At 45.5% G+C, this 27,921-nt stretch overlaps 3 protein-coding genes across 3 annotated transcripts; all 3 read left to right on the top strand.

Moving 5' to 3' along the window:
• Positions 1–1,383: 1,383 nt before the first annotated feature.
• Positions 1,384–6,804, top strand: LOC124471584. The gene is made up of 3 exons (XM_047026144.1): positions 1,384–2,534; positions 2,653–2,719; positions 6,718–6,804. The coding sequence occupies exons 1-2, from the start codon at positions 1,384–1,386 to the stop codon at positions 2,660–2,662; spliced, it is 1,161 nt and encodes a 386-aa protein (XP_046882100.1). The 3' UTR covers positions 2,663–2,719; positions 6,718–6,804.
• A 4,006-nt stretch (positions 6,805–10,810) lies between these two features.
• On the top strand, positions 10,811–20,108 carry prdm2b (PR domain containing 2, with ZNF domain b). Its single transcript, XM_047026651.1, has 5 exons — positions 10,811–10,816; positions 11,241–11,367; positions 13,307–13,420; positions 13,648–18,221; positions 18,363–20,108. The coding sequence occupies exons 1-5, from the start codon at positions 10,811–10,813 to the stop codon at positions 18,378–18,380; spliced, it is 4,839 nt and encodes a 1,612-aa protein (XP_046882607.1). The 3' UTR covers positions 18,381–20,108.
• A 2,137-nt stretch (positions 20,109–22,245) lies between these two features.
• On the top strand, positions 22,246–27,692 carry LOC124471532. Its single transcript, XM_047026062.1, has 3 exons — positions 22,246–22,368; positions 23,505–23,588; positions 24,635–27,692. Exon 3 carries the CDS (start codon positions 24,658–24,660, stop codon positions 26,680–26,682), a length of 2,025 nt encoding a protein of 674 aa, XP_046882018.1. The 5' UTR covers positions 22,246–22,368; positions 23,505–23,588; positions 24,635–24,657; the 3' UTR covers positions 26,683–27,692.
• Positions 27,693–27,921: the final 229 nt, after the last annotated feature.

Raw genomic sequence — 27,921 nt, forward strand, 5'->3', positions numbered from 1 at the left:
TTATAGTTGCTGGCTTCAGGGCACTTTTTCTTCATATATTTTGCCTTACTAATTGTGTGTCCCATCAGAACCTGTAATAGAAAATTACTATTCTTTAAGATGTCTATAATATTCTTTGGCCTAGAACAATTATTGCTGAGGTTTTAACTTCTGTAAAAATGGCATAACCTTTTAGCCTAAGACAGTATTGCTTAAGTTTCCGTTTGCTGACAAACGTCTAACAATTTGACTGTTTGACCCTGGTTGTTTTGCCCATACTCCAGGGGTGTTTTTGCTGACAAGTTCTGCTTCTGTCGTCTCAAGCTCTGTTTTTTAATATTGAGCATCTGTATCCAGTTCTGCAACCTATTTCCCTTTTATACTTTCTGTTATTGATGATTCCTCTTTTGATAGACATGAACTATTGAACTAATGATGTAACTGTCTGGAATTACTGTATAAAAGAGTGTTCAGATCATGACACCTTTAGAGAGCCCTTCTACTGCAGACATCATTTATGATACTGTTTTGGAACTGCTCCTCCTTGATTTCAAGAATAAACAGATAAAGACAAATTCTTCTGACTTCAGACATTCAATCATAGAAAATTCCACCACAAACTTGACGTCACGAACAAGATTCCACGAGTGATCGTCGGGAGCGACGCGGACGGGGACTGATCATCCCAAACAAAGGTGTTTGGCCTCCAAAACCTCAACATTTTCAAAGAGAGGGGAGGACCGGCCGTTGCGCCCCCGATTGTCTCCGCTGGAATTTTGACCTGTTATGACATCTTCAAAATCATCAAAAGTTAAACGGTGAGAAATATTCATAACTTTTTAAATTTGGAATTTGGTACAGACCGGTCAGGCTTGACACCATAGGCGTTTTCCTCACTTCCTTTACTGGTTGTGGAAAAAATTCGAACCAGACTCTTCCCGGGGAAGAATTCCTTTATTCTTGTTGTGGAAAGAACGAACCAGACCTTACAGAGACGTCTGTATTGAAAATCAGTGCACTGCCCATCAAAGTAAGGATGGGAAAGAAAAGTAAACAGGTTGGACCTGTTGAGGGTCCTATAGTGGACCAGATGAGGAAGAGATATGGTGAAGAGAGCCTGGACTGTTTGCATGTTTGGTCAGAAAAGTTTGGTTTTCCTGTAAACGGATCCTTTAGTACAAACCAGCTGAGTCAGTTAAGAGAGAAATTGATGGAACAAGAAAGTGATTTAAGAGGGAAAAAGAAAGTGAATATGAAAGATTTAGAAATGGTTGAAAACACAGGAAATGTTTTGAGTTGTGGAACAAAGAGTCTGACCGTAGGGAGAGATCCAGACTTCAGAAGGTATTGAAAAGTGAACCAGAAAAATGTCAGGATGAAGAGATAGGGAAATGTCCACCATACATGCCGGCGCACACGCACTCGCACATGTCTTCTGCTTTGTACCCACAGTTGAGTGCCACGAGGCTGCGCTCGGACCTGGATTTCCTGCCCTCCTGCCCTCCTTCAGCTCCACGACCAGACCACACACAAAGCCAACGACAACCCCCACCGCTGAGAGAGGCCCTTCTTCAGCCACAGAAAGAGGAACTCTCTTCTCCAACTAACCGCACCCGATCGGGCCAGATGTATGGACAGGGGAAGTCAACTTCTGTCCAGGCAGCCGACTCCACCACGCCTGTCAACCGCCGCGCAGAAAACACACCACTGCCTCCGGACTCAGACGATGAACTAAGTGCCTTTCCAGTACAGAACTACCCCATGGTGGAGGTCGCGGGACATGACGGCCCGACCATGGTTTTTCGCCCGTGGACTGTGTCAGACGTTAGGGAAGCTAGTTCACACCTCCCAGACGTTACTACCTCGGGAGAAGCCTTTGCTGAGGCATTGATTGTGTTCTGTAGGGAGTTCAGACCCACTTTAACTGAACTCAGGCGCCTGTTAGGGACAAAAATGAAGGCAACAGACTTTGCAAAGATCTCCAACATCCTTGTGGGTGATGACATCAGGTGTGCTCACATTGAATATGGACATGCGGACAATGCACAGTATGCGAGAAAAGTCACTGACATCGCTACTGTCATAAAGACAGCTTTTCCAACTCGACTGAACATGTCAGCAATAGCAGCATGTAAACAGAGACCTGATGAAGGTACAGACGACTACCTGCACCGCCTCACAGAAGTTTTCACCACCCACAGCGGCATTGCTCGACCCAACAACACCGACCAGATGACACCCTGGGAAACCCATCTCTGTTCTGCTTTTCTGAATGGACTGTTACCAGAGATCGCTGCTGCCGTCAAACTCTCCTGTGTCTGTTATGAGGAAGCCCGCTTGGATGAACTACGACGACACAGCCGACATAACCAAGCTCAGCTGATGGCCAAGAAACAACAGAGGACCATCAAAGCTGAGAAGGAACTTCATCAAGCCACACTGACTCTTCTTCAGACTGCATCCCAGCAACATGGAGGCAAAGGCGGCTTCAACAAAAAGGGCAGGAAGGGAGAACAAGGGCGCGGTAAAGGAGACAACAAGGGTCGGCATTTCCACAAAGACCCTGATGCCTGTTTCAAGTGTGGGGAAAAAGGACACTGGGCAAGGGACTGTCCTAATAAGAGGGGGGAGAAGAATGAGTTCTCCCACCGGAAGAACAGCTTTCATTCATCCGATTGACTAAGAGGGCAGGAGACGGGAGCTGAGCGCAGACCACTGGCCTCAACGCAGCATGAAAAAGGTACCTTGCACACGCCTGCACATTGCAAGGAAGAATTGCTTGCTACACAGTCCATTTGCGATAACGATTTGCTTGCCTGCTGCAATGAAGAAATGCTTGCTAATAATGCTGAGGGACAGCTAGTATCCAGATGTATTTCAATTTTATCAGAAAAATTTGAACCTCAACCCACTTACTTGTCTTATTCATCTGAAGCATACAAGAGTTTTCCTCAGTTTACTATGATGATAGCAGGACGCTCCATTACATTTTTAGTAGATTCAGGTGCTACAAATTCAGTCATTAAAAGTACAGAGTTCCCCAGTTCGCCCAAGCTTAGTGGTCGTTTTGTTTATTCAATGGGCGCCTCAGGTCAGGTTGTTAAAGAAAATCTTACTGTACCCTTACCCTGCAACATTCCAAACGGAGACCCCTTGGAGCATTCCTTTTTGTTATCAAATCTATGTCCTATTAATCTGATGGGTAGGGATTTGATGTGTCGTTTGGGTATTTGTTTGTTGTCTACACCAGAGGGCATCAAGGTTACTGAATTATCAGAGGTTTTTTGTACTATGGCACTCTCAAGTCAGACAGATCTGCTGTATGCCTATCAGTGGAAAGTAACAGACCCTCCAGAGGGGGGGAGACTGTTAGAGATAGCCAGGTCACTTGTCTCCTCTGTTCATGTTGATTTTATGATGCCGGATGATTTGCATTGTACTTCTCATATTAGTATTGGAGCAGATACAGTTTATGAAACCGGCTGGTTTCAGGCTGTAAAATCAGAGAGTTTGCAGATTGTTAATTTGTATTATATGGATTTTTGTTGTGTTGCTGAAGTATTGTTAAAACAAGATCAACAGAGTTTCTTTGATGTTTGTGATTCTACTTCTCATGTCTCTTTGGTCAAGAGTTCCGACATGTCTTGGCGAGATTTGGGCCCGTTTCTGGCTGAATGCTTGAAGGTCTCTGACTGGGTCAGTACAACAGACCCCAACGTTTCTTATTCACTTACTATGAATTGTTTCAAGAAGTCTTTCCTTGCTGATGTGCCTGTGGTCCGTCACGTACAAATAGTAAAGGAGTCTGTTCACTTGCCTGTTCTGACAATGACACAGTCTGATTTATCACCTGACCCAGCACTTGACTCGGTTCCTAAAACTTTGTAGGCCACTGGCAAGTATGATGTTGGTTTGATCAAGAACTGTGAGCCAGTGGTTATCACTCCAAAGTCTGATTTCCGGCCCTGTCGAAAACAATACCCACTTAAACCTGAAGCTCTTGCCGGTATCAGACCTGTTTTTGAGTCTCTGCTCAATGCTGGAGTTATTGTGCCTTGTGAGTCATCTCCTGTCAGATCCCCTTTATTTCCTGTTAAAAAGATTCGTGACGTGGGCCTTCCTGTTGAGTGGCGCTTTGTTCAGGACTTGCAAGCTGTCAATGCTGCCGTGCAGCCACGTGCTCCACACGTGCCTAATCCTTACACCATTCTATCACAAGTCCCACCCACAGCAAGATTCTTTTCTGTTGTTGACTTGGCCAATGCCTTTTTCAGTGTTCCTGTTCATAAGGACAGCCAGTATTGGTTTGCATTCAACTTTGACGGCAAGGCTTACACTTTCACCAGGTTATGTCAGGGCTACTGTGAAAGTCCTACAATCTACAACGAGGCCATAAAGACCAGCCTTGAGACACTTGAACTCTCTCCAGGAACAGTTTTGCTGACCTACGTCGATGACCTCATGACCTGCTCGCCAACTGCTGACCAGTGCAGAAAAGACACCATCACCTTGCTTAAACATTTGGCTTCAGAAGGCCACAAAGCCAGTTTGTCAAAACTGCAGTTTGTTAAAGAGTCTGTAACATTTTTGGGACATGTGATCACAGCTGAGGGCAAATCTCTCTCTCCCAAGAGAATAGCAGCAATTCAAAACATCCCAAAGCCAATTACAAAAAAGCAAGTCATGTCATTTCTTGGAATTTGTTCTTACTGTCGACAGTTCATTCAAAATTATGCAATCCTAGAGGCCCCACTCAGTGCACTGATTCATGGGCAGAGCCTCTCCTCAAATGATAAAGTTACATGGACACCGGAAGCATATGACAGTTTTTGTGAACTGAAACTAACCCTACAGTCTTCACCCACTCTAGGTCTTCCAGATCCAACTAGGCCTTTCATTCAAGCTGTGGATGAGAAAAATGGGTGCATGACTTCTGTTCTCCTGCAGGAGCATGGGGGCGGGCAACGTCCGGTTGCTTACTTCTCTGCTAAACTTGACCCAGTCGCAGCTGGACTTCCGCTTTGTCTGAGAGCTGTGGCTGCTGCAGAAAAAGCAGTCATGGCATCAAGAGACATAGTCGGGTATTCACCTCTAACCCTTCTTGTCCCACATGCTGTTTCATTAATTTTGCTCGAACAGAAAACTTCTCATCTGTCCGCCGCTAGGTGGTTACGTTACAATGCCTCATTGTTGAATATGCCTAACATCACCATCAAGCGTTGTAATGTTCTTAACCCTGCTACCCTTTTACCCACAATTGTGGATGGTGAACCCCATGACTGTGTGCTAACCCTCCAGGAGGCCTGCACTCCCAGACCTGATCTCCAGGAAACACCATTATCCAACCCCGACTTCATTTTGTTTGTGGATGGGTCCGCCTCTCGTGACCCCTCTACGAGTGTTAACAAAGTTGGATATGCTGTTTGTTCTGCACATGACACTCTTGTTTCAGGCTCTCTTCCCAGCCACCTCTCAGCCCAGGCAGCTGAGTTGGTAGCCCTAACTGAGGCCTGTCGTCTGGCTGCAGGTAAATCTGTTACCATCTATACCGATTCCCGGTATGCCTTTGGTGTCGTTCACGATTTTGGTGCCCTATGGAAACACAGAAAGTTCCTCACCTCCTCGGGTAAACCCATCTCTCACCACACTAAAGTCGCTGCCCTGTTGGATGCAATTCTCCTTCCATCTAAAATTGCTGTGTGTAAATGTCAAGCCCACACCCATTCATGTGACCCTGTGTCTTTAGGGAACGACAGAGCTGACAAAGCTGCTAAGGCGGCTGCTCAAGCTTCAACCACTTCCTTCCTCTTTTCTGAACAAGCCTCGAACTCTGAGGTTCCCTCTTCTCTCGCAGCTCTTCAGTCATTCGCCACCCCCCAGGAGAAAGCCCTGTGGAAGTCATCTGCCTGCACCCTAACAGAAGGAGTGTGGCGCAGTGTGTGTGGAAAACCCTGCCTTCCCAAACATTTCTTTCCCCATTTTGCAAAATTGACACATGGGCGGGACCATGCGTCAAAAGCGGGGATGATAAGTATGCTAACACAACAGTGGTTTACAAAGGGATTTACAGCATATGCACAGAGATTTTGTCAGTCATGTATGATATGTGCAAACCACAATGTAGGACGAGGCATACCCACTACACAGGCCGCACATCCACCCCCATCACATCCATTTGAACACCTCATGATGGATTTTATTGAGTTAACACCATCTGAGGGAAAAGTGTACTGTTTGGTTATGGTAGACTTATGGTCAAAATGGATTGAAGCTTTCCCTGCAAAACATGCCACCAGCCATGTTGTTACAAAAGCACTACTAACTGAGATTGTTCCTAGATGGGGTATACCAGCAAAAGTCAGTAGCGACAATGGTGCACATTTTGTCAACTCTGCTCTTGATCAGGTTGGAAAATATCTAGGTATTGACATGAGGCGTCATTGTGCATACCATCCGGCCAGTGGGGGAGCAGTCGAGCGGGAGAATGGGACCTTAAAGATGAAGCTGGCCAAATGCTGCGAGGACACTGGTCTCTCATGGACCAAAGCACTGCCCATTGCACTGACCTACATGAGAATGAGAAAGAGAACAAGAACTAATCTCAGTCCGTTTGAGATCCTTTTTGGGCGACCTCCTACACTGGGGGTGAATGCAGAGAGAAGGCCTTTACCTTCCACCTCTCTCTGTGAGGATGCAATGTTACAGTATTGTAAAAACATGTCGGTTGTGCTCTCTCAGATTTCTACACAGGTAAAAGACGCATTGCCCCAGCCAGCTGAAGGTACTCTACACAACCTTAAGCCAGGTGATTGGATCGTGGTGAAAGATCTGCGCAGGAAGAACTGGAGATCGAAGAGGTGGTTAGGACCGTTCCAGATCCTGCTAACTACACACACTGCTGTAAAGACGGCTGAAAGAGCGACCTGGATCCACGCCAATCACTGCAGAAAGGTTCCTGAGCCTCCCGAGTAACCACACACCTGCCACACACTTACACGGCAGGGCTGCGCTGACTCATCACAGTTCTAGAGTGTACGAAGAACGCTGCTCTGAACTGCTCCGGCGAAATACATAATGCACATACACGTTCCAGAGAATACATCCACATCTGTTGTCACCAAGCAACCTCCAAGGGACAACGTGGGACCGCCGACCACCATGAGAACATCCTGCAACCGTTCCAGATTAGGTACCATGATGGGGCTGGCCTTGATCCTCACTCTGATCCTATCTCCACTGGTGGTATCTCACTCATCGTACAGTATATCAGATGGTGAGACTCCCAAGGGAACAGACTGATCAGCGCGTGGCGATATATGGCCCGACCAACATAACAGAAGGAGATTGTCCTGTGACACTCATGTCTAGCCAGAATTGAGACTGTTCGATATCTAAGAGTAGTAAAAAATACTCGCAACATTGCTTATGTTTGTACATACCCACCCGCCTTGACTAAAAGCTTTCAGAACTACAGACGTACTGTACGTGGGGGGAGTTTAGGGACAACCATGAAATTCACAATGTATTTTCCCCGGTTAGGATGGCTGAGTCTGGCTGATGATTGTTAAGGCCATTGACAGATCTGTTAACACCCAGTTCCTCAATCTTGTGGCTACAGACCGCAACCCCACTCATGCTCCTCTGCCGACTGACCTTTGGAGGCCCTGGGCAAGTCCATCTGATTTTGATTTTGGTTCTGATTCCAACTCTGATGATGCCTCGGTCATAGTCTAATTTGTTTTTGATCATGATTGTGTCACATTCTGATTTGTTGGAACGTTTGCCTATTGGTGCTTGGACATTTTGCCCTTCTGAATTGCGATATTTGCATTTTGGCCCGTATGAAAATGTTGATATTACATTACATACTGTATCCTCTGATGACACTTACATTTCTTTGTCTCCTGATAGCTCAGATTTTCCCTTGTCTCCTACAATTTGGGTAGTACATTATCAGGCTAGAGTTCGTGCTCTCATCAGTTTATCACGACCAACTTTTATTTGGAATATGATTATAATAGGTGACTGTCCTTTTATTTCCATTTTTGTTGGACACCTTTGTGTCTTCTCTGCCCTTCCGGGTAGATGGTAAAAAATTGTTCTGTATATTTTTCTGCTTGCTCAAACACTCAGAGACGTCTATGTCTCGCAAAACCAGCTTTTGCTTATTCTACTGGTTAATGATGAAGTGTTTTCAACTGTAACAAGGGTAACACATTTGATGTATTCCATCTAGTTGTATTTTCTTTGTTTTATATAATTTTTATGTTGATCAAGGGTTTGATCAAAAGGGGGGAATTGTAATAGAAAATTACTATTCTTTAAGATGTCTATAATATTCTTTGGCCTAGAACAATTATTGCTGAGGTTTTAACTTCTGTAAAAATGGCATAACCTTTTAGCCTAAGACAGTATTGCTTAAGTTTCCGTTTGCTGACAAACGTCTAACAATTTGACTGTTTGACCCTGGTTGTTTTGCCCATACTCCAGGGGTGTTTTTGCTGACAAGTTCTGCTTCTGTCGTCTCAAGCTCTGTTTTTTAATATTGAGCATCTGTATCCAGTTCTGCAACCTATTTCCCTTTTATACTTTCTGTTATTGATGATTCCTCTTTTGATAGACATGAACTATTGAACTAATGATGTAACTGTCTGGAATTACTGTATAAAAGAGTGTTCAGATCATGACACCTTTAGAGAGCCCTTCTACTGCAGACATCATTTATGATACTGTTTTGGAACTGCTCCTCCTTGATTTCAAGAATAAACAGATAAAGACAAATTCTTCTGACTTCAGACATTCAATCATAGAAAATTCCACCACAAACCTATACAGTAGGATGCTGACATTAGATATGCATAAACATTACCAGTCTGTGTGATCTTTTCATATTTAAGCAGGTAAATTAAATGGTCTTATCATGGGCTAAAAACATTACTAAGCACTATTCTAAAGCAGATAGCAGGTTGATTGCATTAGAGTGCCCGTGGAGAATATTGTGTCACTCTCAACAATCTTTTGCAACAGATTTATTTGAAACTTTCCCCGGACTCATCGTCACAGTGGTCACAGTGGGATACTGAACATTGCCAAATAGTGATGGTTGCACGAGCGGCCTCTCAACTCTAGATCCAAAGGAGAGTAGATAGAAGAGCCATTCGACTCAAGTCTCCATCCGCCATTTTCAGCGGATGGAAAACAGGTAGACCACATATAACAAGTGCCGGCAAAATATAACAGGTATGTGAGAAAATTGTAAAGATGACTATCCCAATGAACCCTGTAGGCGACGATGGAAATCCAAAAACGTCTTATCCGATGCAGTGATAAGGTTATATAGGCTACAATGCTAGATGCCGTCAAACAATATAAAGCACGGTTTGTTGCGTTTATTTATGTATTGGCTCTCCAAAATATTTGCATAAGTTTTCACGAATATTGCTCGGTTTTAATGAATTTCCTCTTTTTAGGGATATCACGTAAAGAGGACGAAACTGGTTGTTTGTAAACTTTATTTTTGTCAATTTCCGAAGCAGAAGGCATCTCAGTCCTGCCAACATGTCTTGCATTTCATGTTAGTGTTGCATCCAATTTTATGCAATTTCAATTGTCTTAAGCCAATGTGATCATTTATGATTCTGTTGTTAAACATATAGCTTAGTGTATGGCCTAGAATGCCGTTTCTCAAACTATTTAATGTATAAACGTAGGCTGTTATCATTGCTTTTAAACCATTATGTGTGACAGTTCTCTTTGTCCGATATGTTGCAACCACCGATGCTGAATGCACAAAACCTGACAGTCAAACTGCTACGCTCCTGCGTCATTCTATCAAGATTTTGGCAATATCATCTTTCATTTGTTAGAATAGTTCTTCTTGTAGGTCTGGCCTGCTTCGCTGAGAGGATGGTCAAGTGCATTTTGCGATGTTCGTACAGCCCATCAAATGGACAGTTTGACGATGGAGAGGTATCTTATTGATCCTAAAAGAAATTCCAGTTTTCAAATACGTGAATACCGTGAGCACAAACAGAATAGGTCACAAAATAGGCCTACATGTAACACGTAGAAAACAAAAAGCAGCGTTGAGGCTCTTAAAAAATGGTTGCAAATAACAAATCATCAAACACAAAGTTTCAACTTCTACCTGACCAGTTTGCAATCCCGTTTACGTGTGCGTATTTGTGTGTGCGCTTTCCACAGGATGCGGAAACTGCAAGTTGTCCTTCAATTTTTTTTTAAGAGGAGAGCACACTAAATCTCCTCTCAAAACCTTGTTAACAATTTCTTGAATGATTTACTCCTGAGCCTAAACTACAGAAAATTGTGAATAGTGAAAATTGTTAACACTTGTTTGACACCTGTACAGTAATACACTGGTAATTATAGGAGCTCGTAATGATGTGAAGGTCCATGTGGCTAATCTGCACAGTGGCTCTGCCAACTTCCATAAGGTTTGAATGCTACACTTTATGAGACCAATGTCTCACCAGTACATCAAATACACATCTCTCACCAGTCTTCCTTCACCAAGGTCAGAGCCAAAACTGAGACAGGGAAATACATTTCATTCAGCCTTGAACTTAAATGTGTAATACTTCTTGTACAACAGCAGGGTGAACGCTGGATCATGATCCAGGCCATCTGCAGCAGTCTGTGGTGCTTTTGAATTTGCTTCTTGAAATTGTGCATGTTTGCTCATTAGGTAACCATGGCTGGTGCTGGTGAGACAGTAGAAACTCTGGATGACATTCCGCACCGTATTTGGAAGAGCTTACCCAGAGCTATAATACTAAGACCCTCTTCTGTCAATCAAAGTCGTATTGGTGAGATGTGGGTACCGTAATCTATCAGAGTTTTAGCATAGTACTTACTGATGCAAATGAGAAATATTACAGTTTGTGTGCACATTTCAACCCAAACTGAATTTCTTCTTACCAGCCATGAAAATAAATTATACCTGTTTCCAAGATGCTATCTTTACTGGTTGTTAAGATATGTGACAGACATAATGATTGTTCAACTATTTACCTCTTTCAGAAATGTTTTCAAAGTGATGCTTATATATTTCAAATGTCAGTGTGATTTTGTATGGCATAAGTCATACAGTGGGTTGATAAATTGCTTTAGTTCAGTCAGAAGTGTCCCAAAATGTAAAGAGTTACATCCCCCACTGATTGGACAGACACACAGGGGTCCCTCCTGTCTTTCAGCAAGATTTACTCTGATTGGTGCGTTTTCTCATCCTTTTTTTGTGACAGCCAATAGGACCTGGTGAAGAGTTGTTAGTCTGGTACAGTGGGGAAGACAACCCCGAGATAACAGCTGCATTGGAGGAAGAAAAGGCCAGCAGTTTGTGCAAGAAAAACTCACCCAGGGCGAAACGAGGTGAGTTGTTTAAACAACCAAATAAGAAATACGGCAACAGATACGTTGTTATTCACCTATTTACCCATTTCACAAATGTGATAACGAGCTTGCAAAGAATAGCAATCGAACGAAATGTGGTCTTTAGCCAGTTGTAGCTAACAGCTAGCTAGCTTTAGTCCGGTCGAAGTTGAATCCAAGCGCTAGCTAGAAGCCAGTACAGCTAAATCTGAGAGCTGGTCATGATACTCGGACTCTGTGCTTTTCTAAATAACTTTTTCGCATGAACACTTCTGTTTTTGCCAGCTAGTACCTGGCTATGTAAACAGTGACAACACTTTGCCAGGTAACTAGCTAGTTAGCAGGTTAGCTGACCAGCACAAATTGCTCGTGACGTTCCGAGGGATGTGACCTTTCTCAAGAGTTCCTAATTACTGGAACCTTTGCGCGACTTCCTTGCTACTTAGTAGCATGGATGTGATGGTTTATCAAGAAGGCCTGGGAGGGTTGGCCTCGCAAGGTATCGTCTGTCTCACTCGATTCTCGGAGGGTGGATGTCAAGCTAGTTAGCGAGCTAACGGGCCAGGTCATGCACGGACGTGCCAGACATCCCGTGCAAGGTAGGGGGGAGATGATGGCAAACTGGTCTTGGTGCTCAGTCAAGTAAATTATTGATCCGTAGATATCGGTCAAGTAAAGCGATGATCTATGTACCAAGTGGTCTTTCAAAGTTATGTCTTTGTGCTTTTTTGTAAGAATATACTTTTATTTTGTATATAAATAGGCTTACAATACATAATCTAGCCTATTTAAGACTTTCGAAGACTGACGTCTAACTTGGCTTGTTAATCGTTTAACGTGCCATATAATTATTATATCAGATGAAGGTGTGAAACGGAGTAGATTGTCTTCTTTGTTTACTTGCATACCTACTAGAGAATAAGCTAGCTAACGTTGTCAACCGAAACAAATGCAAATTTGAAGTAGCATGAAGTTAGCTTGTGGATACTAGGCCCAGAATGAAGTTGCACAAGCCCTGAAGTCCCACCCTTCCTCTCCACAATACAAAGGCACGATGGAGTGTTTTGTTGCACTGCTAGTCGTTTCATCGTGAAATCTACTTTACAACCCCAAACTTTACAGTAATATCTGGCAAAAAAAAGTGGCATGGTATAATTGGTGCATACTAGACTGTTGATTCTTTTTACAAAGCTTACATGGTAACAGGAAGCTTGCAGCTTGACTTGATCAGAATAGAAAAAATACTGTGTGTTGAGAAACTACAATAGGTAACTTTTCTGGAGATATTATAATATGTTATTTAAATGTAATCAGTCAGTGGGCCTGTGGTTATGGCCAGATTACTTTGCCTAAATGTTTGCAGATTTCAGACATTTTGGCTATGAGATTTGAATGACTTTCCTGCAGCTTTAGCTTGCAGAAAGCCTTTGACGGCACAGGTCAGATGACTGAGCTGCAGCATGTGTTCCTGGGTGGCATGAATCAGGCTTTGTAGGCTAGGCCAGATGACCTTGTTGTCACAGCAACTCCAGGGAGCATAATGTATTTTGTAGTCACTACAGTATTATTCTATAGCATTACTTGGCGTATACTGATTTTGCATGCATTCAAGTTGTATTTTTAATTAGTCCTGATTGACTGAAGCAATATATTTTGCTGTCCTTATTAAAATCTAAACGTAAATGCTTTGATATTAACTCAAGTTTGGTTTAAGTTCATTCTGGTTAGTATTTGCAACAAGAAATACCCTACCAAAGCCAACATGAATCAAATGTATACCTGAAAATGTCTACCTGTGTAGACAAATGTCCCTGTGTAGTAACATAAACAAAATAAATCCCACGCATTGCATGTCTTATTCATGCTGTATAATCAGTGGAATTTGTCAGAATTGCTTAATTGAAAAGTGGATGCTTTGTGGGTTTCTCTTTCCACCTAGCTCGAGGAAAGTTAGTGGTGCGAGCCAGACAGACTGGTTGGGGTGGATTCCGAGGACCCAAGCGAACAGGAGGAACTCAGTCTGCCACCACTGACATGTGGGACACAGAGGATGGTGTGTTCTCCCCACCAGGATGAATAGACATCACCGTCATCCATGTTTTGTTTATATGGCACATCATTTATTTATCTGGGTCCAAACCAAACACCCAAATACTGTCTGTAGACTTTAACTTTCTTTCTGTTTCAGTTTTGTTAAACAACAGCATTTGTTTTATGTGTTATTGTTTTGGTGTACTATTTTCACATGTATTTTGACACATTACTCTACTGTTGATGCAGGTCCAAATGAGGAGGAGAGGCAGTCATCTCCAGGACCCTCCCAGGAGGCTGTGGAGCCCTCGCCCAAGCCGTCTCCAGACTCCTCTCTGTCTCAGGTCCAGGCTTTCACAATGGAAGAGAAGCAGGAAGTTGAACAGGATGAGGGTCCAGGGGAGCCTCAGCAGCCTGTAGCCGTGGCTGAGCCAGAGGAGAGCCTGGAGCTGCCTGACCTGACACAAAGCCATAGCACCCCCCCTCAGGAGGAAGAGGAGGAGGAAGAGGAGGAGGAGGAAGGGGGGATGACTGGGGTCCCTCCCCCTCAGTGTAACACAAAGACAGCCCCCTTCTCTGTAACGAGACCTGAACCAAAGGCAGACCCTGACCCCGACCTTGACCTTGAGGGTGATGCCCAGGATGAGGCGCACCCCTGTCAGCACTGCGAGCGCCACTTCTCCACCAAACAGGGCCTCGAGCGCCATATCCACATCCACGCCACTGTGAACCAGCAAACGCACGCCTTCAAATGCCGCTATTGTGGAAAGTCATTCGGCTCCCAGGTTGGACGAAGGCGGCACGAGCGCCGACATGAGAACGTGTCAAAGAAGAGGCCCGGCTCTCTAGCCGGCACCGCTACCCTGCTCAGTCCCAGAGCCCAGGTCGACGGTTCGAGTCCTGACCGCGTCACAGCTTCGGGCCACCACGTGGTCGCGCGGTCTCCTTTTCAAATCCCAGCCACGCCTTTGCCGAACTCTGAGATGGTTAGGAAGGATTCAGTCGATGGAGACCGGCCCTTCATCGTGGACGAGAACGGAGAATCGAAAGAGCTTCATCCCTGTAAGTACTGTAACAAAGCCTTTGGCACTCACACCAACATGCGCAGGCACCAGCGCAGGATCCACGAGCGCCACTTACTGCCCAAGGGCGTCCGCAGGAAAGGCATGCTCCTGCAGGAGAGCCCCACCCCGCCCCAGCAGCCTGATGAGTCCCCCAGCACCAGCCCGCCGCTCGTCTACGTCCCCAGTGCCGACACCGAGGACGAGGCGGACCGGGACGACTACGTCGTCGACATTTCCAAAAACATCTCGGAGAACCTCAGCCTGTACATCGATGGTAAGATCCTGTCCACCAGCTCAGTCAGTAGCTGTGACGTGATCGAGGTGGACTCCAGTTCCGCCGCATTGTTCGGTCTGGACACGGTGATCCTCAGCCCCAGTGACATCTGTCAGGCCCTTAAAGTGGACACCAGAACTGGCTCGGTTCGCCAGGTCTCCAACTTCATTGGCCAGTCCACCTCGAAACGGAGGACGTCCACACCCCCTCTCATGCCCGGGATGAAAATGGAGACCGATACTGGGAACTCCTCCACCTCCTCTTCCTGTTCCACCTCTTCCTCTTCCACCCTGTTGATGGGAGGTCTGTTCCAGAAGGAGAAAACCATCTACCTGTCCCCTAAGCTCAAACAGCTCCTCCAGACCCAGGACAGCCATAAACCCACCATCACCCTGATAACAGACAGCCACACTGCCCCGGTGTCGGTCACATCCTTGCCCGGAGGCTCGGGGAGATTCAAGAGGAGAACGGCCTCCCCTCCCTCGTCTCCTCACCTCAGCCCCGCTCTCAAAGGCGAGAGTGCAAGGAGCGAGGCGGGATCTGGGTCTGGGAGCTCCTACACCCTCAAGGTGCCAAAGCTGGAAAACCTCAACCTGTCCACTGCCTGGAGTCTCACCAGCAAAGATGACAGGGAAACTATGAGCCCCTCAGGGAAGGACACCCGTGGCTGGCCTGCATCGAGCAGTAGTGGGGGGAACTCGTGTAATCAGCAGCCTCTAGACTTGTCCAGCTCTGTCGGAAGGAGAAATGAGAGCTCTAACAAGGCATCGGGGGAATCGGTGCTGGATCTGAGCATACACCGCAAGAGTGGAGCCGCAGAACTGGAATCAAAGGGCATCCCAACGGCAATTCAGCCTCCGGCCAAGAAAAAGAAGCCCAACACCAGCATGCTGGAGAAGGTTCTGATGAGTGAGTATGGCGGGCTAACAACCTCTGCAGACGATGGATCCTTAAACCTGGGAAGCCCAGATTCACAGTACACTGCTGGTAGTGGCACAGGCACCTGTTCTCATAGTACCTCACCCAACATTGTGTCCGACTCGGCCAACCCCTCTCCTCCATCCTTGACTCCAGTCACCATGAACCCCTCCTCGCCCAGCACCAGCCTGACATGTCCCACACCACCTCCCCCGGTCCTGCCCACCATCCCCTCACCACAAGGCATGCCCAGCTCCCCTCACTCTCAGCCCTCCGACTGCTCCACGTTCAGATCTCTTCCGGTCCTGTCGCCTAAAATGTCGCCCACGTCCGTCGACCATGGGGACGAAGAGCCGTCATCTAAGCCTGTGTCCGACACAGAGGAGACATCGTTAGGGGAAGATCCCTGCGAGGACGAGCTCATGGCCCAGTCACCCGACCCCACCCCTGACCCAGTCAGAGATCTCCGCAACGGACAGTCCAAGCCCAGTCCTCGAGAGGCCATCTCTCTGGACCTGTCCACGACAGAGCCTGGGGTGGCCATGAGGACTCGAAACGGCAGCAGTTTGCTGAATGGAAAAGTCAATAAAGACACAGCATCAGTAGCAGAGACTAAATCCCAGCACTCTGACCTTTCTGTGTTGTCAGAGTCCCTGTCTGGCCCCTCAGCCTCTCCCCCTGCTCTGTCAGACCGCCCATCGCCCCCCGTGATCAAGAAGGAGCCCCGCCACGCCGACACGGCCCACGGCGCCCTGCCTCCGGTCGGCAAACCGACGGAGGTTGAGGAGCAGGAGGACGGCGGCGGTGACGCCTTCAGCAAGAGCTTCGTCTGCAACGTGTGCGACGGGCCTTTCCGCTCCATCAAGGAGCTGAGTCGGCACATCGTGGCGCACGCTGCCGACTGGCCGTACAAGTGCGAGTTCTGCGTCCAGCTGTTTGGGGACGCGGCCGCCTTGCTCGAGCACCGCACGGCCCTGCACGGCGTGGGCCGCATCTTCGTCTGTTCGGCCTGCCGCAAGGAGTTCGCCTTCCTCTGCAACCTCCAGCAACACCAGACCGACCTGCACCCCAACCAGGAGTGCACGCACGCGGCCGTGGAGAGCGGCAAGCTGAGGCCCCAGAACTACACGGACCCTGGCAAGGCCACGGAGGAGAGCTCCGCGGACGTGCCCACGCCAGAGTCCTCGGAACAAGCCCAGTCCCAGGGGATGGACATCGTGGCGGAGGAAGAGCCAAGCGTGAACGGGAAGCACGGGGACGAGGGTGGCGACGACCCAACCGAGGAGCTCTACACCACCATCAAGATCATGGCCTCGGAGGGGGGCAAGCCCAAAGGCCCCGACGTACGTCTGGGCATCAATCAGCACTATCCCAGCTTCAAGCCTCCGCCCTTCCCCTACCACAACCGCACGCACGCCACCTCGGTGGCCTCGGCCACCAACTTCACCACTCACAACATCCCCCAGACCTTCAGCACGGCCATCCGCTGCACTAAGTGCGGCAACAGCTTTGACAACATGCCCGAGCTGCACAAGCACATCCTGGCCTGTGCCAACGCCAGTGACAAGAGGCGTTACACTCCCAAGAAGAACCCCATCCCCCTCCGGCAGATCGTCAAGCCTCAGAACGGAGTCCTGTCGCCAGCCGCCACCGCCGCAGTCGCCGGCAGCATTGGGCAGAATGCCTTCCGCAGGATGGGGCAGCCTAAGAGGCTGAACTTTAACCAGGAGGCCACGGGCAAAACCAGGATGACTTCCCTTAGCAAGAAGAAGAACCAGCTGGTCCAAAAGGCCATCACTCAGAGGAACAAATCCGCTGCCTCGGTCAGGAAAACCTTCGTCAAAGTGGAGGAGGAGGAGGAAGAGCCACAGCCGGCGCCACCGCAGCAGGAAGTTCATGTCTGCCCTCACTGCAGCCGGGAGTTTACTTACCCTGCCAGCCTTAGCAAGCACATAGCAGTCAGCTGCCCCATGAAGCCTGCTGCCAAAAAGGGCAAGAGGGGGGCTGCGGAGGCCAAGAGAGCCGGGGCCGACGCAGCATCAGACAAAAACATGAGCCTTCGTAGGAGAGCCACAGACACTGAGCTCCAGCAGCCCGAGCCCGGGTCCAAACCCCTGAGGAAGACCCGGGCTCGCAGCTCGGGGGCCCCGGAAGCCGAGCCCCCCCAGGCCACCAAAGGGAAAGCCGCAGGGCGTCCCAAGAGGCCAGCTTCTTTCCCAGCTGCTGTGGTTCCGCCCGGGAAGAAGGGTAGAAAGGGCCACGCCCAGTCCTTGCCTCCCACCCCATCATCCTCTGATGTTCCCACCAGTGAACCTGCGCCTCGTCCGGCTGGGAGGATGGGGCGAGTGGGCAAGGAGGTGGCATCCAAGAAGGTGTCTGAAGGGAAGTCTCCCCAGGAGCAGTCCCAGACCCAGGTTAAAAAAGAGGTCCAGGGAGAGCGCTTCTCCCTGAGGGCGCGGGAGCGGGCAGGTGGGCCAGTCACCAGAAGCCTTCAGTTGGCCAGCTTCGCAGGTCCTGTGGAGGTGAAGACAGAAGAGCTGTCCAGCCAAGAGCCCAAAGACCCTAAGGTAATAACAGTCAGTCACTGTGTTTTTAATGTTTGTATTTTATTATGATGACTTTGCATTGTAGATGCATGTGCAGATTTTGTTTGAGGTTATACAATATTTGAAATTCTAAGTCGCTGAACAGTTGTTTTTATGCTCCAGGAGTCTCTGCAGAAATGAGCCATGATTCCTATTCATCATGAGTACAGCAGGGAGCAAGTGGATAGGGCGGAGATTCCCCAGAGAATCACCGCTGAACAAACCTTCCCCTTCGAGGAAGACGTTGGCACGGGACATGCTTAGTCACAAGAAAAAGTGACAGGAATTGAACTCTGACTGCTTCCCCTCTCGTGTCTCGTTGGCTGCTGAGAAGTAGGCCTCTGACACTCATCTTCCTAATAGTCTGGACTAAGACAGTTTTGCTGAAATAAATATACAAACTGTAAATGACAATGAGAATATATATATAGAAAAATATATAGAGAGAGATATATATTGTACATTAGTACTTGACCCAAAACATTGACATTGGGGTTTCCGTTATGGTTCAGAAGGTAATCCTATTGCAAATGGCAATCACGTATCAGTTCCAAAACTGGTGTAGTCTCTGGTCTTTCTACTCCGTACTTCCTGTTTGCTAGGTGAGGTTTTCATCATTTGGACAAATCTTGATGCATGTTCTGAGTATACAGTGTAACTAGACGGGGCCCTGTTCTCTTTCTCTGCATCCCATATTGTGGCCCACACCCACTTTAATACCATGATTTACAAATGATTATGTATGTTTGATTTTAATCTCTAAAGAGAATACATTGTTGAGGGGTGGGCTGAAAAGAGCATTTTTTTTTTCTAACTGCTACATTGGTCCTCAGGAACAAGTGTGTGTGAGTTTGCATATGTATGTGTACATACATGTTTTCTTACTGACATATTTTTGTCATGTTTGTCATTTGGCTTATGTGTGTGACCTGCAGCTAGAAAAGGACAACTTGGACTGTTTTTATAAAAGTAAAGGGGAAAGATTGTTTTAGTTCCTAGTAGCATACAGTACAGGGAAAAGGATACACTGCCATTTATCCATTCATTCTTTTCATTTTTGTGAACATTTACATTTTAATGTGTCATAAATAATAAGTATAATTAGCCCCATCTTGTTGGAAAGCACTTTAAAAAGCAATGTCTCTGCCAAATTCTGGATTGATTTTGATCTGTTTGAAACCTGAAATGATTTATAGTTTTTAAATGTGAACAATGGAATGTGTTAAATTCTGTTGTGAAACCTGGTTGACCCCAGAGAATAAGCAAGTCAGCAATACATTTCTTAACATTTCACCATTTAAGACCCTAGACGGACTACGTTCTGTCACTCGATTTTATAGAAATGCATTTACAATCCATTTAGGTGGGAGGAAGAGGGGGAGGTGCAGGGGTTGATTTCAACGTTTATTTTATTTTTTAAGTTTCTTGCAGGGCCAGCCTTGTCCAGCTATCATGCTCATGTAACTGACTACAGGTTGTTTCTGAGTCGATCTTCCTGGTGGAGGTGAGAGGCCTCTGTTCCAGGTGGTCCTCCTGTGTGCTGGAGGGGAGCTCTCAGCGGTGTTTACAGTCATCACTGCTTCCTCGGCCCTTCAGCACCAATACGTAGGGCAGCCCACTCAAATGCCTACAGCATGTTGGAGGGAGTAAATGTTATTGAACAATATATTATAAAGCTAATTTATATTTCCTTGGGATGTTTTCATCATGTTTGTTTTGCCTTCCTGCGTCGATAGTCTTGATAATTTTCTCCTCAGATGAAATTGAGCTGGTATGTGTTTTGAGGATGATCAAAGTCAAATATCCTTGTTGACCTCGTATGTAAAACACACTGTTGTAATTTACATAATAAATACTTTTTTCAATTTGGCCTTGAGTAGGAGCTTTGAGTAGGTCCTCTTAGATTGTACGTCTTGAATACAGTGTCCACGGCTGTGGCCCTTTCAGATAATTCCACCAGAGCAACAACTCTCTAAGCCATACATACATGTATGCAGCCTGTGTGATTGTTACTGGATGGGATGCTGGTGACATTTGTCAGAGTAAAGTGGAGAGGCTGCCTTTTAGACACAGACACAAACCATTTGTTTTGAGATGTGAAGGAGGTGGCTGGTGTTGGTCATGGGGGAGTTTGCTTTGACACGGCTCTAGACCGACGTTATTGCTGCAGCTGTTGGTAATCAGTGGCATCTCAAACACATTAAGATCCCATATAAGGGTGTCAACTTTATTGCTGGTTAACATTTGCCATTTGCTATTTTCTGGTATTCCTACAGAAAATAGCAAAACACAACACCAATGGGAATATTTGCAAACTAAGTCTTATTCAGTGTTCTTCATTCTGCTGACAACTAGGAAGTGCAGACCCAATAGAAGGAAGGCCAACCACGCCTTCCCAAACCACTGTTATGTTGTAAGACTCTCTTCCTAGGCCTTGTCCGGCCCTTGGTGAGTGTGTGCTCAACTGATCTGAGATCCAGGGCCCATCCGTCACCCTCACACACATTGATGGATCCATCAAACCCACTGAGCTGTGAGCAGCGCAGCACGTGTCAGAGAGAGAGAGAGGAGAAGGAGGACTGGGCTACGAGGCAGTAGCACCAGCATCCAGAGGAGAGGTCAGGAAGAGAGCAGTCACCACCCAACCACCAGAATCCAGGAGAGATATCGCCCCAGCAACCAGCTCCTGACTCAGCCCCCCACCCCCTCAAAGCGATCCGACGCAGTATTGCTGACCTTCATCCCCCATCCCCTCCTTCCCTCTCCGTCTCCTTGTGCGCGGCGTGGGCCAGCGGGACAGGACAGCCATGGAGGACACCCTCACCTGCAGCCACTCGTCCGCCTTCTCCCAGGTGTTCGGACGCCAGGGACAGCTCATTCCACATGGAGGTTCTGTGGCACGTCCATTCTATTCTGAGCTATGTGTTCTGTACGGCACAACAGGAAGTGAGATCAAAGAGGTGCGTGTTTACTAGATTTGTTGTGGCTTACTTAAATCTTTACACTAAAGTGTTCTTGGCAGGGTGGTTGTGGTTCACTACCAGCCACAGCTGGAGAGGAAGAACACTTCACTGATAATGGTTATTTATCTTCACCTGCTGTCTCTGTTTTGGGGTGTGGTCGAACAACAACTGCACCTCAGGACCCCTAATCTAGAGTTCTAATCTAGTGTATTCATTTCTAAGCTTGCACCTGTTGTAGCAGGTGCTGATGTTGCTCTTTATGACACATGACAATCGCTTATTAGAATGGAATATAGATTCCATAAAGATTCCATTCCAGATTCCTCAAATAAGAGGGGTGTCTGTTAGGCTCCACCCTTTTCAAATATGAATAGGTGGCATAGAAAAGGTTGAGAGCCCCTGCAGTAAGTCATATATCACACCACTTGTTCAACCAGAACAAACTTTTAAGCCTTACATGTTGAAAGTCGCTCCAGTAAAGTTCAAGCAAAACCCACGCTGACCGTGTGAACTTTGGTCATTATTTGTCTGTGAGTAGATATTTTCTGTTGTTTTGCGTTTAGAGGATTTTTATTTGTAAATGTTATAAGATAATTTGGTATAGCAGTGAGTGTGTGTAAGAAAGTGTGTTTGTGAGAGAGCGTTTGTGAGAGAGCGAGTGTGTGTGTGTGTGTACCCTGGGGAGCTTCTGGTCTCATCACTCCACACACACACACACACACAAACACACACACACACACACACACAAACACACACAAACACACAAACACACACGCACACACAAGCCCAGGGGGTGAGCCCATATCCAGCAGAAATATTTGACAAATGGCCTTCTAAATAAACTGCTTCCATACATTGTTTTGGTGATGGATAATATGGTAAAAACAAATAGACAAGTTAAATTTTAGTTAACCCTAATATGGCCTAAATAAATACATATCGCTAACGCCAATTCTATCTTTCCCATCCTTTTGATATCAACTTCAAACCCACCCCTCCTTGTGCCCGAGATACTATAAACGCTAGCAGATTTCACAGAAATCACGTGAGTGTTACTCCGCCAATTGACAGTCTGTTCCCAACCCTGAGAGTGAGACCCTGTTTTGTATAAAAGACCATCTGCTTTTGAGTAAGAAGTTGGGAGGACATACAGCTGCGTATTTGAGGTAAGGAATTCTTTTACAATAAAAAATGTGTTGAGGCGTAATGGAGAACTGCAGCCTATATGTTAGGGCGTGTGTACATAGGTTGATTTGTCCTGAGCCTCCTGCCGAACATCGCTTAGACACGTGCACTTACTGTACTGTAAGAGTCCAAAATATGCGGGATTGTATTCGGTTAGTTACAATTGAAATCGGTTATAATCACGTTACATTAATCACTCGAAGGCATTGTTAAATCGTCACGTGTAGGCTATTCGTTCTCTAATTCAAATATCTTTTGAGGAAGCAGTTACAGGTGTAACAAGGGAACGTTTCTCAGCTCTTGTCTAAAACCTACAAGACAACAGATGAATGTGTAATGGTAACATAATTCAAAGTTACATTTAACTAACTATAGGGGAGGGCAGGGGCGAAAGTACAATCTTTCAGAAAAACTTGATTTTAAAAGACAATGTTTTAGACAGATATATTTTTGCTTGGGTCAATAACTCACCAGTGTGGTCTATCAATACCAGGCAGGTGGTATTTTGTACAAATGTCGAACAACTTCAGTATAATTCCATTTTGAACACAAGTTGCACATTGTTTCTTTCGACCCCGTAAGTTGAGACGAAAGTAACGGGTCGGTCAAAAGTACACAACGATAGATTTGTTGTGTTACTCTGGTTTTTATTAAATATAGGCTAGCTGACTATTATAGTGTGGAACGCCGAGTTAGTCAAAATTAAATAATTAAATAAATAAGTAAATAAATAGATAAATACATAGGTAGAATCTACCGAATCAGGGTGTCCCTATTTGCCTTCGATCTTGTGTGGAGCTGCGTTGGTCTGAAGATAACCACGCCCCTCTCGTTTGGATGTGAGATCGGAAATAAATACAGCACAGGAAGAAATGTGGTGTGGAAATAAATGTGGTTTGGAAATATATGTGGAAATAAATGTGGTGTGTAAAAGTTTCAAATAAATAGTTTGGCATTAGGAAATAAAAGTCCCATGAAATGAATGTCAAAAATGACAAATGACAAAAATGTCATTTTGAAATAAATAAATGTATTTATTTATTTATGTCGGTAAATGGATTCAGCTATATAATTATATAATGCTATATTTATATATTTATTACCATCTTTTTTTCAGATCTTTGATTTTTTTCATAGCAGTTACGCAAGCAGGCTCAACTGCGCATGTCGGTGGCAAAAGACAAACTCCAGTGTCGATCAGGTAATTAATTATATCTCTGGACACTGGATTTCAGGGCTTGACATTAACTTTTTGAGGCACTTCAGGGATATCAATCTGTCCAGTGAGGAAGCATAAGCAATTATTAATCAACATCCCCTGTTATTGTGCAAATGAAAGTGACAACAGGTGCACTGGAGAGGCAGCAGCAAGACAACCTCACATAAAGCTAAATATTTTCTTCAAGTTTTATAATTAGGCCTTCTATGATATTATGTGAGGTTATTTTGTCTCAGTTAATGTCAAGTTGTCATAACAAAGACATTACAAACAACCTTGCATAAGAAATTACACAATTCACCGAATGACACCTAATGACAATATTCATAAACATTCATAAACATCCTTTCATGTGTCATGTCATGATTATGACAGTGCCATGACAGTGTCATGTCACTCTTATTCACACCCCTTCTGAACTCTGAATCTGCACACTGGTTGCCGAAGCTCGGATCTGACATCTCAGGTAGAAGCACCAGAAATGCACACAAACTCAGCATTCTGAAGGCTAACAAACTGAGATACAGTAACTCGCCTATACCATATCTGACACGTCTGTTAAACCACTGTGGTCATTTGTAGTATACAGTATGTTGATATTTTATCCTTAGTATGATATTGTCTATTGTACATTTGTCAGAATATCTGTTTATATTGTTTAATGTTGTGATTAGTCTTGATTAATTATGTTTGTACATTGGTTTTTCAGTTAGTTTTTAAACTGCGACGAACCAATAAAGTTCATCATCATCATCATCATCAAATAAAGTGTTACCGTTAAGTTTTGAAAAAAAGAGGACAAGTAAAAAAAAAAATGTAAGCATTTGAAAAAAAATCCACAAATGAATACTGGTGATACAGTTTTACTGTCATGTCAACCTAAAAGTGAAACCCATTCAAACCCATTTTTCATCTAATTCATTTTGACTGTGCGATTTGAACAGAGAGCTGCAAAGCCTTACATTCGGTAATGCAAAGAAAAAATCAGGCCAAGGCAAAACACAAACCATTTTGTTTGTGTGTTTCAGAACTAATCCCTTGCTAAAGAACCATGTCGGTGCTGACAGGAGTGCTGCTGGACGTGTCCGGTTCTATGGAGCGGAGTATTGGTGGACGGGTGGACCAGAAGGGGGGAAGCTGGGCCAGGTCCATTTTTAAAGTGGTGGATGACCTCATAAAGAACGACGTCTCCAAGTCCAACAGTGTGTTCACTATAGGAGTTGGAGGATCCTCCGGAACAGGAGTATTTGACATGTTAAATACACTTAAGAACTCTAAACCCTCCAAACCCTCTGGTCGCAGTAAAGAGGAGATTCTTGAGCAAGCACTGAGAATCCTTGAAACAAATGGTGCACCTAGAGTTCGCACATGGGCTAAAATGAATGTCTTACTCGATGCTGTTAGTTATGACAATGCAGAACTGATTTTGAACAAGTTGAAGCATGACCCAAGCTTCAGCAGAACATTTATAAATGATTGTTTGCCAGAGCAGTGTAGGTTCTTCAGACACAGCGTTGATTCATATGTACAAGAAGGTCTATTTGGCGGTATGCGTGTTTTGAATTTCATTGGATTACCTGCACAGGAGTTTGCTACTCGTGATTCAATCACAGAGGTGATTGAAAAGGGAATGGAGCTGGTAAAGAATAGTGTCTTGGCCAGCATTGGACAAGCAGCAGTCATGGAGGTACAGGAGGCTCATGAAATACTCCACGGCTGTGTGGGAGATGCAGAGCTCTCTGATGGGCGAGTAGATGAGCTCATGGAAGCTGTGAAGCCATTTATATTTGGTGGCACTCCACTGATTAAGGCCTTAAACCATGCCAGGGATTTCTTTGCCCTCTCAAAATATCAGGAACACCACAAGCTGCTCTTTGTGCTGTCTGATGGCATGCCAGCTGATGGGAACAACCCACCAAGCAAAGCGTTATCTGATCTGGGTGTTACAACAGTCTGCTGCTTCATCACTGATCGATCCATATCTGATCCATTAAGGCTATATAGCATCGCAGACCAGAGCTGGGAAGGCCCTGCGAAGTTCATGTTTCGACTGAGCTCTACTCTACAAACCCAGCTGATACCACGAACAGTTTTTGTAAAGAGAGGGTGGAGAATCGACACAACAAATAATGAAACCAGACTCTTCTGGCAGGTCAACCACCCTGATATCGTCTCAGATGTCTGTGACCTCGCAAGGAACGTAGTCTGTTGCCAAGATGCACTGGCAGACGTCCTAGCAACTGTTTCTCTGGATCTCTACATCAACCAGGCCAACCAGGGCTTTGGTGCCAAGGAACAGAAAGGTGGCACATGTTATGCCAACGCATCTGCTGCTGTTCTCCACCTGGCCATGAAGCGCATTCTGGGACGCCGTGGTGGATACCCAGATTTCTTCGACATCCGCCACAAACTGATTCAGAAGTATGGTGAGCACGGTGCCAGCACATTGCAAGTATTACGAGAGGTGTGTCCCGAGTTTCGTCTGAGGTGCGAGAAGGTAGATGTTCTTGGTGCCATGAAGGCTGTTGCTGCCAAACGGCCAGCGATCGCCATATTTCGGCTTACAGTCCCTGAGTGGAAGTCCTTCTCAGAATTCTTTAAGAGAAACAAAGATGGGGTACTTACTAAGTCTGAGATTGACATCAGCAAGCGTCCACAGAATGCTGAGCATACAGGCCATGCTGTTGTCCTGACCAGTTACAACAGCGGTTGCTTAAGACTGATGAACTCCTGGGGCAGCTGCTGGGCAGATGGAGGCTTCTTCAGGGTGCGGAGTGCTGATGTCCTTGGGCTGGAGTTTATCGATGTATTCTGGACATTGGATGACTTGAAACAGGAAGAGAAAGATGCATACACTCGTGACGGTCCAGGGATTGGCGCAAAACTGATGTCATCTCTGCAGGGGCTAAAGACGGCGATGTACAGATGCCCTCTCTGCTCTAAGGAGTCGAAGGTCGTGGACTTCTCTGGTCGACTGCTGCAGGCAAAATGTCCGCAGTGTAAAGGAACCTTCAACACTCATGATGCTGATGACGACCTGGTTATGAACATGTACTTGACGTCACTCTGTCAATAAGTTTCCATCGCTGATCAGTCCCCCCAGGATTTAGATAGTTGCGGCCTAAATTTCCTGAAGCTTTCCGAGAGCTTTTTCGAAAAAATTCGATGAAAGTTGCTATTTTTTAGGTGTTTGGTTTAAACCGTGTTCTCTGCCTTGTCCCCCTATCGTTCAGGCACATAGAGTACAACGCTCGCCTTCTGTGTAGGAGTAACGTGTATCTATTTAGTGATAATACTTGTACCTGAAGTAGACTAACTAAACTGGTAAATAAATTATAGAGATGGAGCAGCATATTTCTTTCACCTTCCATGTTCATCTTGACATTATAGCTATAGAGCGCAAGCTACCCCCACTGCCATGGCAACTGAACATCATCGTATCCAAAAAGCTCTGTGGACCCTGTCCACACTACTTCGCAAAACCACTGTATAATTCAACAATATGTGTTGCTTTAATTGTGTGTGAGTATGTGTGTGTGTGTGTTGCTTTAATTGTACTTAAAAATGCCATGACTGCTTTATTGTTTAAATATGTGAATGGCGCACATACTGTATGCAATCAATCTGTATATAACTAATCGAGGCAACACATCTGTGTATAACTAATCTAGGCAACCAATCCACAATAACTAATATAGGCAAAAAATGTGTGTATACCTAATCTACATAACAAATCTGTGTATAACTAATCTACACAAAACAAATTGGTGTATAACTAATCTACACAACCAATCTGTGTATAACTAATCTACACAACCAATATGTGTATAATAAATCTACACATCAAATCTGTTTATAACTAATCTACGCATCAAATCTGTGTATAACTAATCTACACATCCAATCTGTGTATAACTAATTGTAGGAGTCGGCTGCAACACTTCTTTTAGCCTTGTTATCTTGCCAATTAATACTGTAAGTGACATTGCCAATTTAATACTGTAAGTGACCTTGCCAATAAATATTGTAAGTGACCTTGCCAATAAATACTGTAAGTGACCTTGCCAATAAATACTGCACTGGTTAAATCTCAACGCTCTGTTTCTGTGGCTGCTTGGGACCTGGGGAAGAGGAGTTCATGTTGCGTCTTAGCCACCCCTACATATGGCATAACAGGTCAAACAATAATATTGACCTTTCACGTTGCATCTTAGCAGCCATGTTAGGGGCATAAGAGGTCATACAATGGCCTTGACCTTTCATGTTCTGCCTTAGCCCCAGACTCGTCTTCTGTGGTTGGATCAAAAACAAGAAA

The sequence above is a fragment of the Hypomesus transpacificus genome, chromosome 9 (genome assembly GCF_021917145.1).
Source record: "Hypomesus transpacificus isolate Combined female chromosome 9, fHypTra1, whole genome shotgun sequence".
In the NCBI taxonomy this organism is placed as follows: domain Eukaryota; kingdom Metazoa; phylum Chordata; class Actinopteri; order Osmeriformes; family Osmeridae; genus Hypomesus; species Hypomesus transpacificus.

What these genes read in the sequence shown, in the direction of transcription:
- prdm2b (XM_047026651.1), top strand. An exon ending in CTCACCCAGGGCGAAACGAG is followed by an intron (nt 11,368 to 13,306) that starts GTGAGTTGTTTA and finishes CTTTCCACCTAG; the next exon opens with CTCGAGGAAAGTTAGTGGTG. An exon ending in CATGTGGGACACAGAGGATG is followed by an intron (nt 13,421 to 13,647) that starts GTGTGTTCTCCC and finishes CTGTTGATGCAG; the next exon opens with GTCCAAATGAGGAGGAGAGG.
- LOC124471532 (XM_047026062.1), top strand. Translation starts at nt 24,658, where the DNA reads ATGTCGGTGCTGACAGGAGTGCTGCTGGACGTGTCCGGTTCTATGGAG.
- LOC124471584 (XM_047026144.1), top strand. Translation starts at nt 1,384, where the DNA reads ATGCCGGCGCACACGCACTCGCACATGTCTTCTGCTTTGTACCCACAG.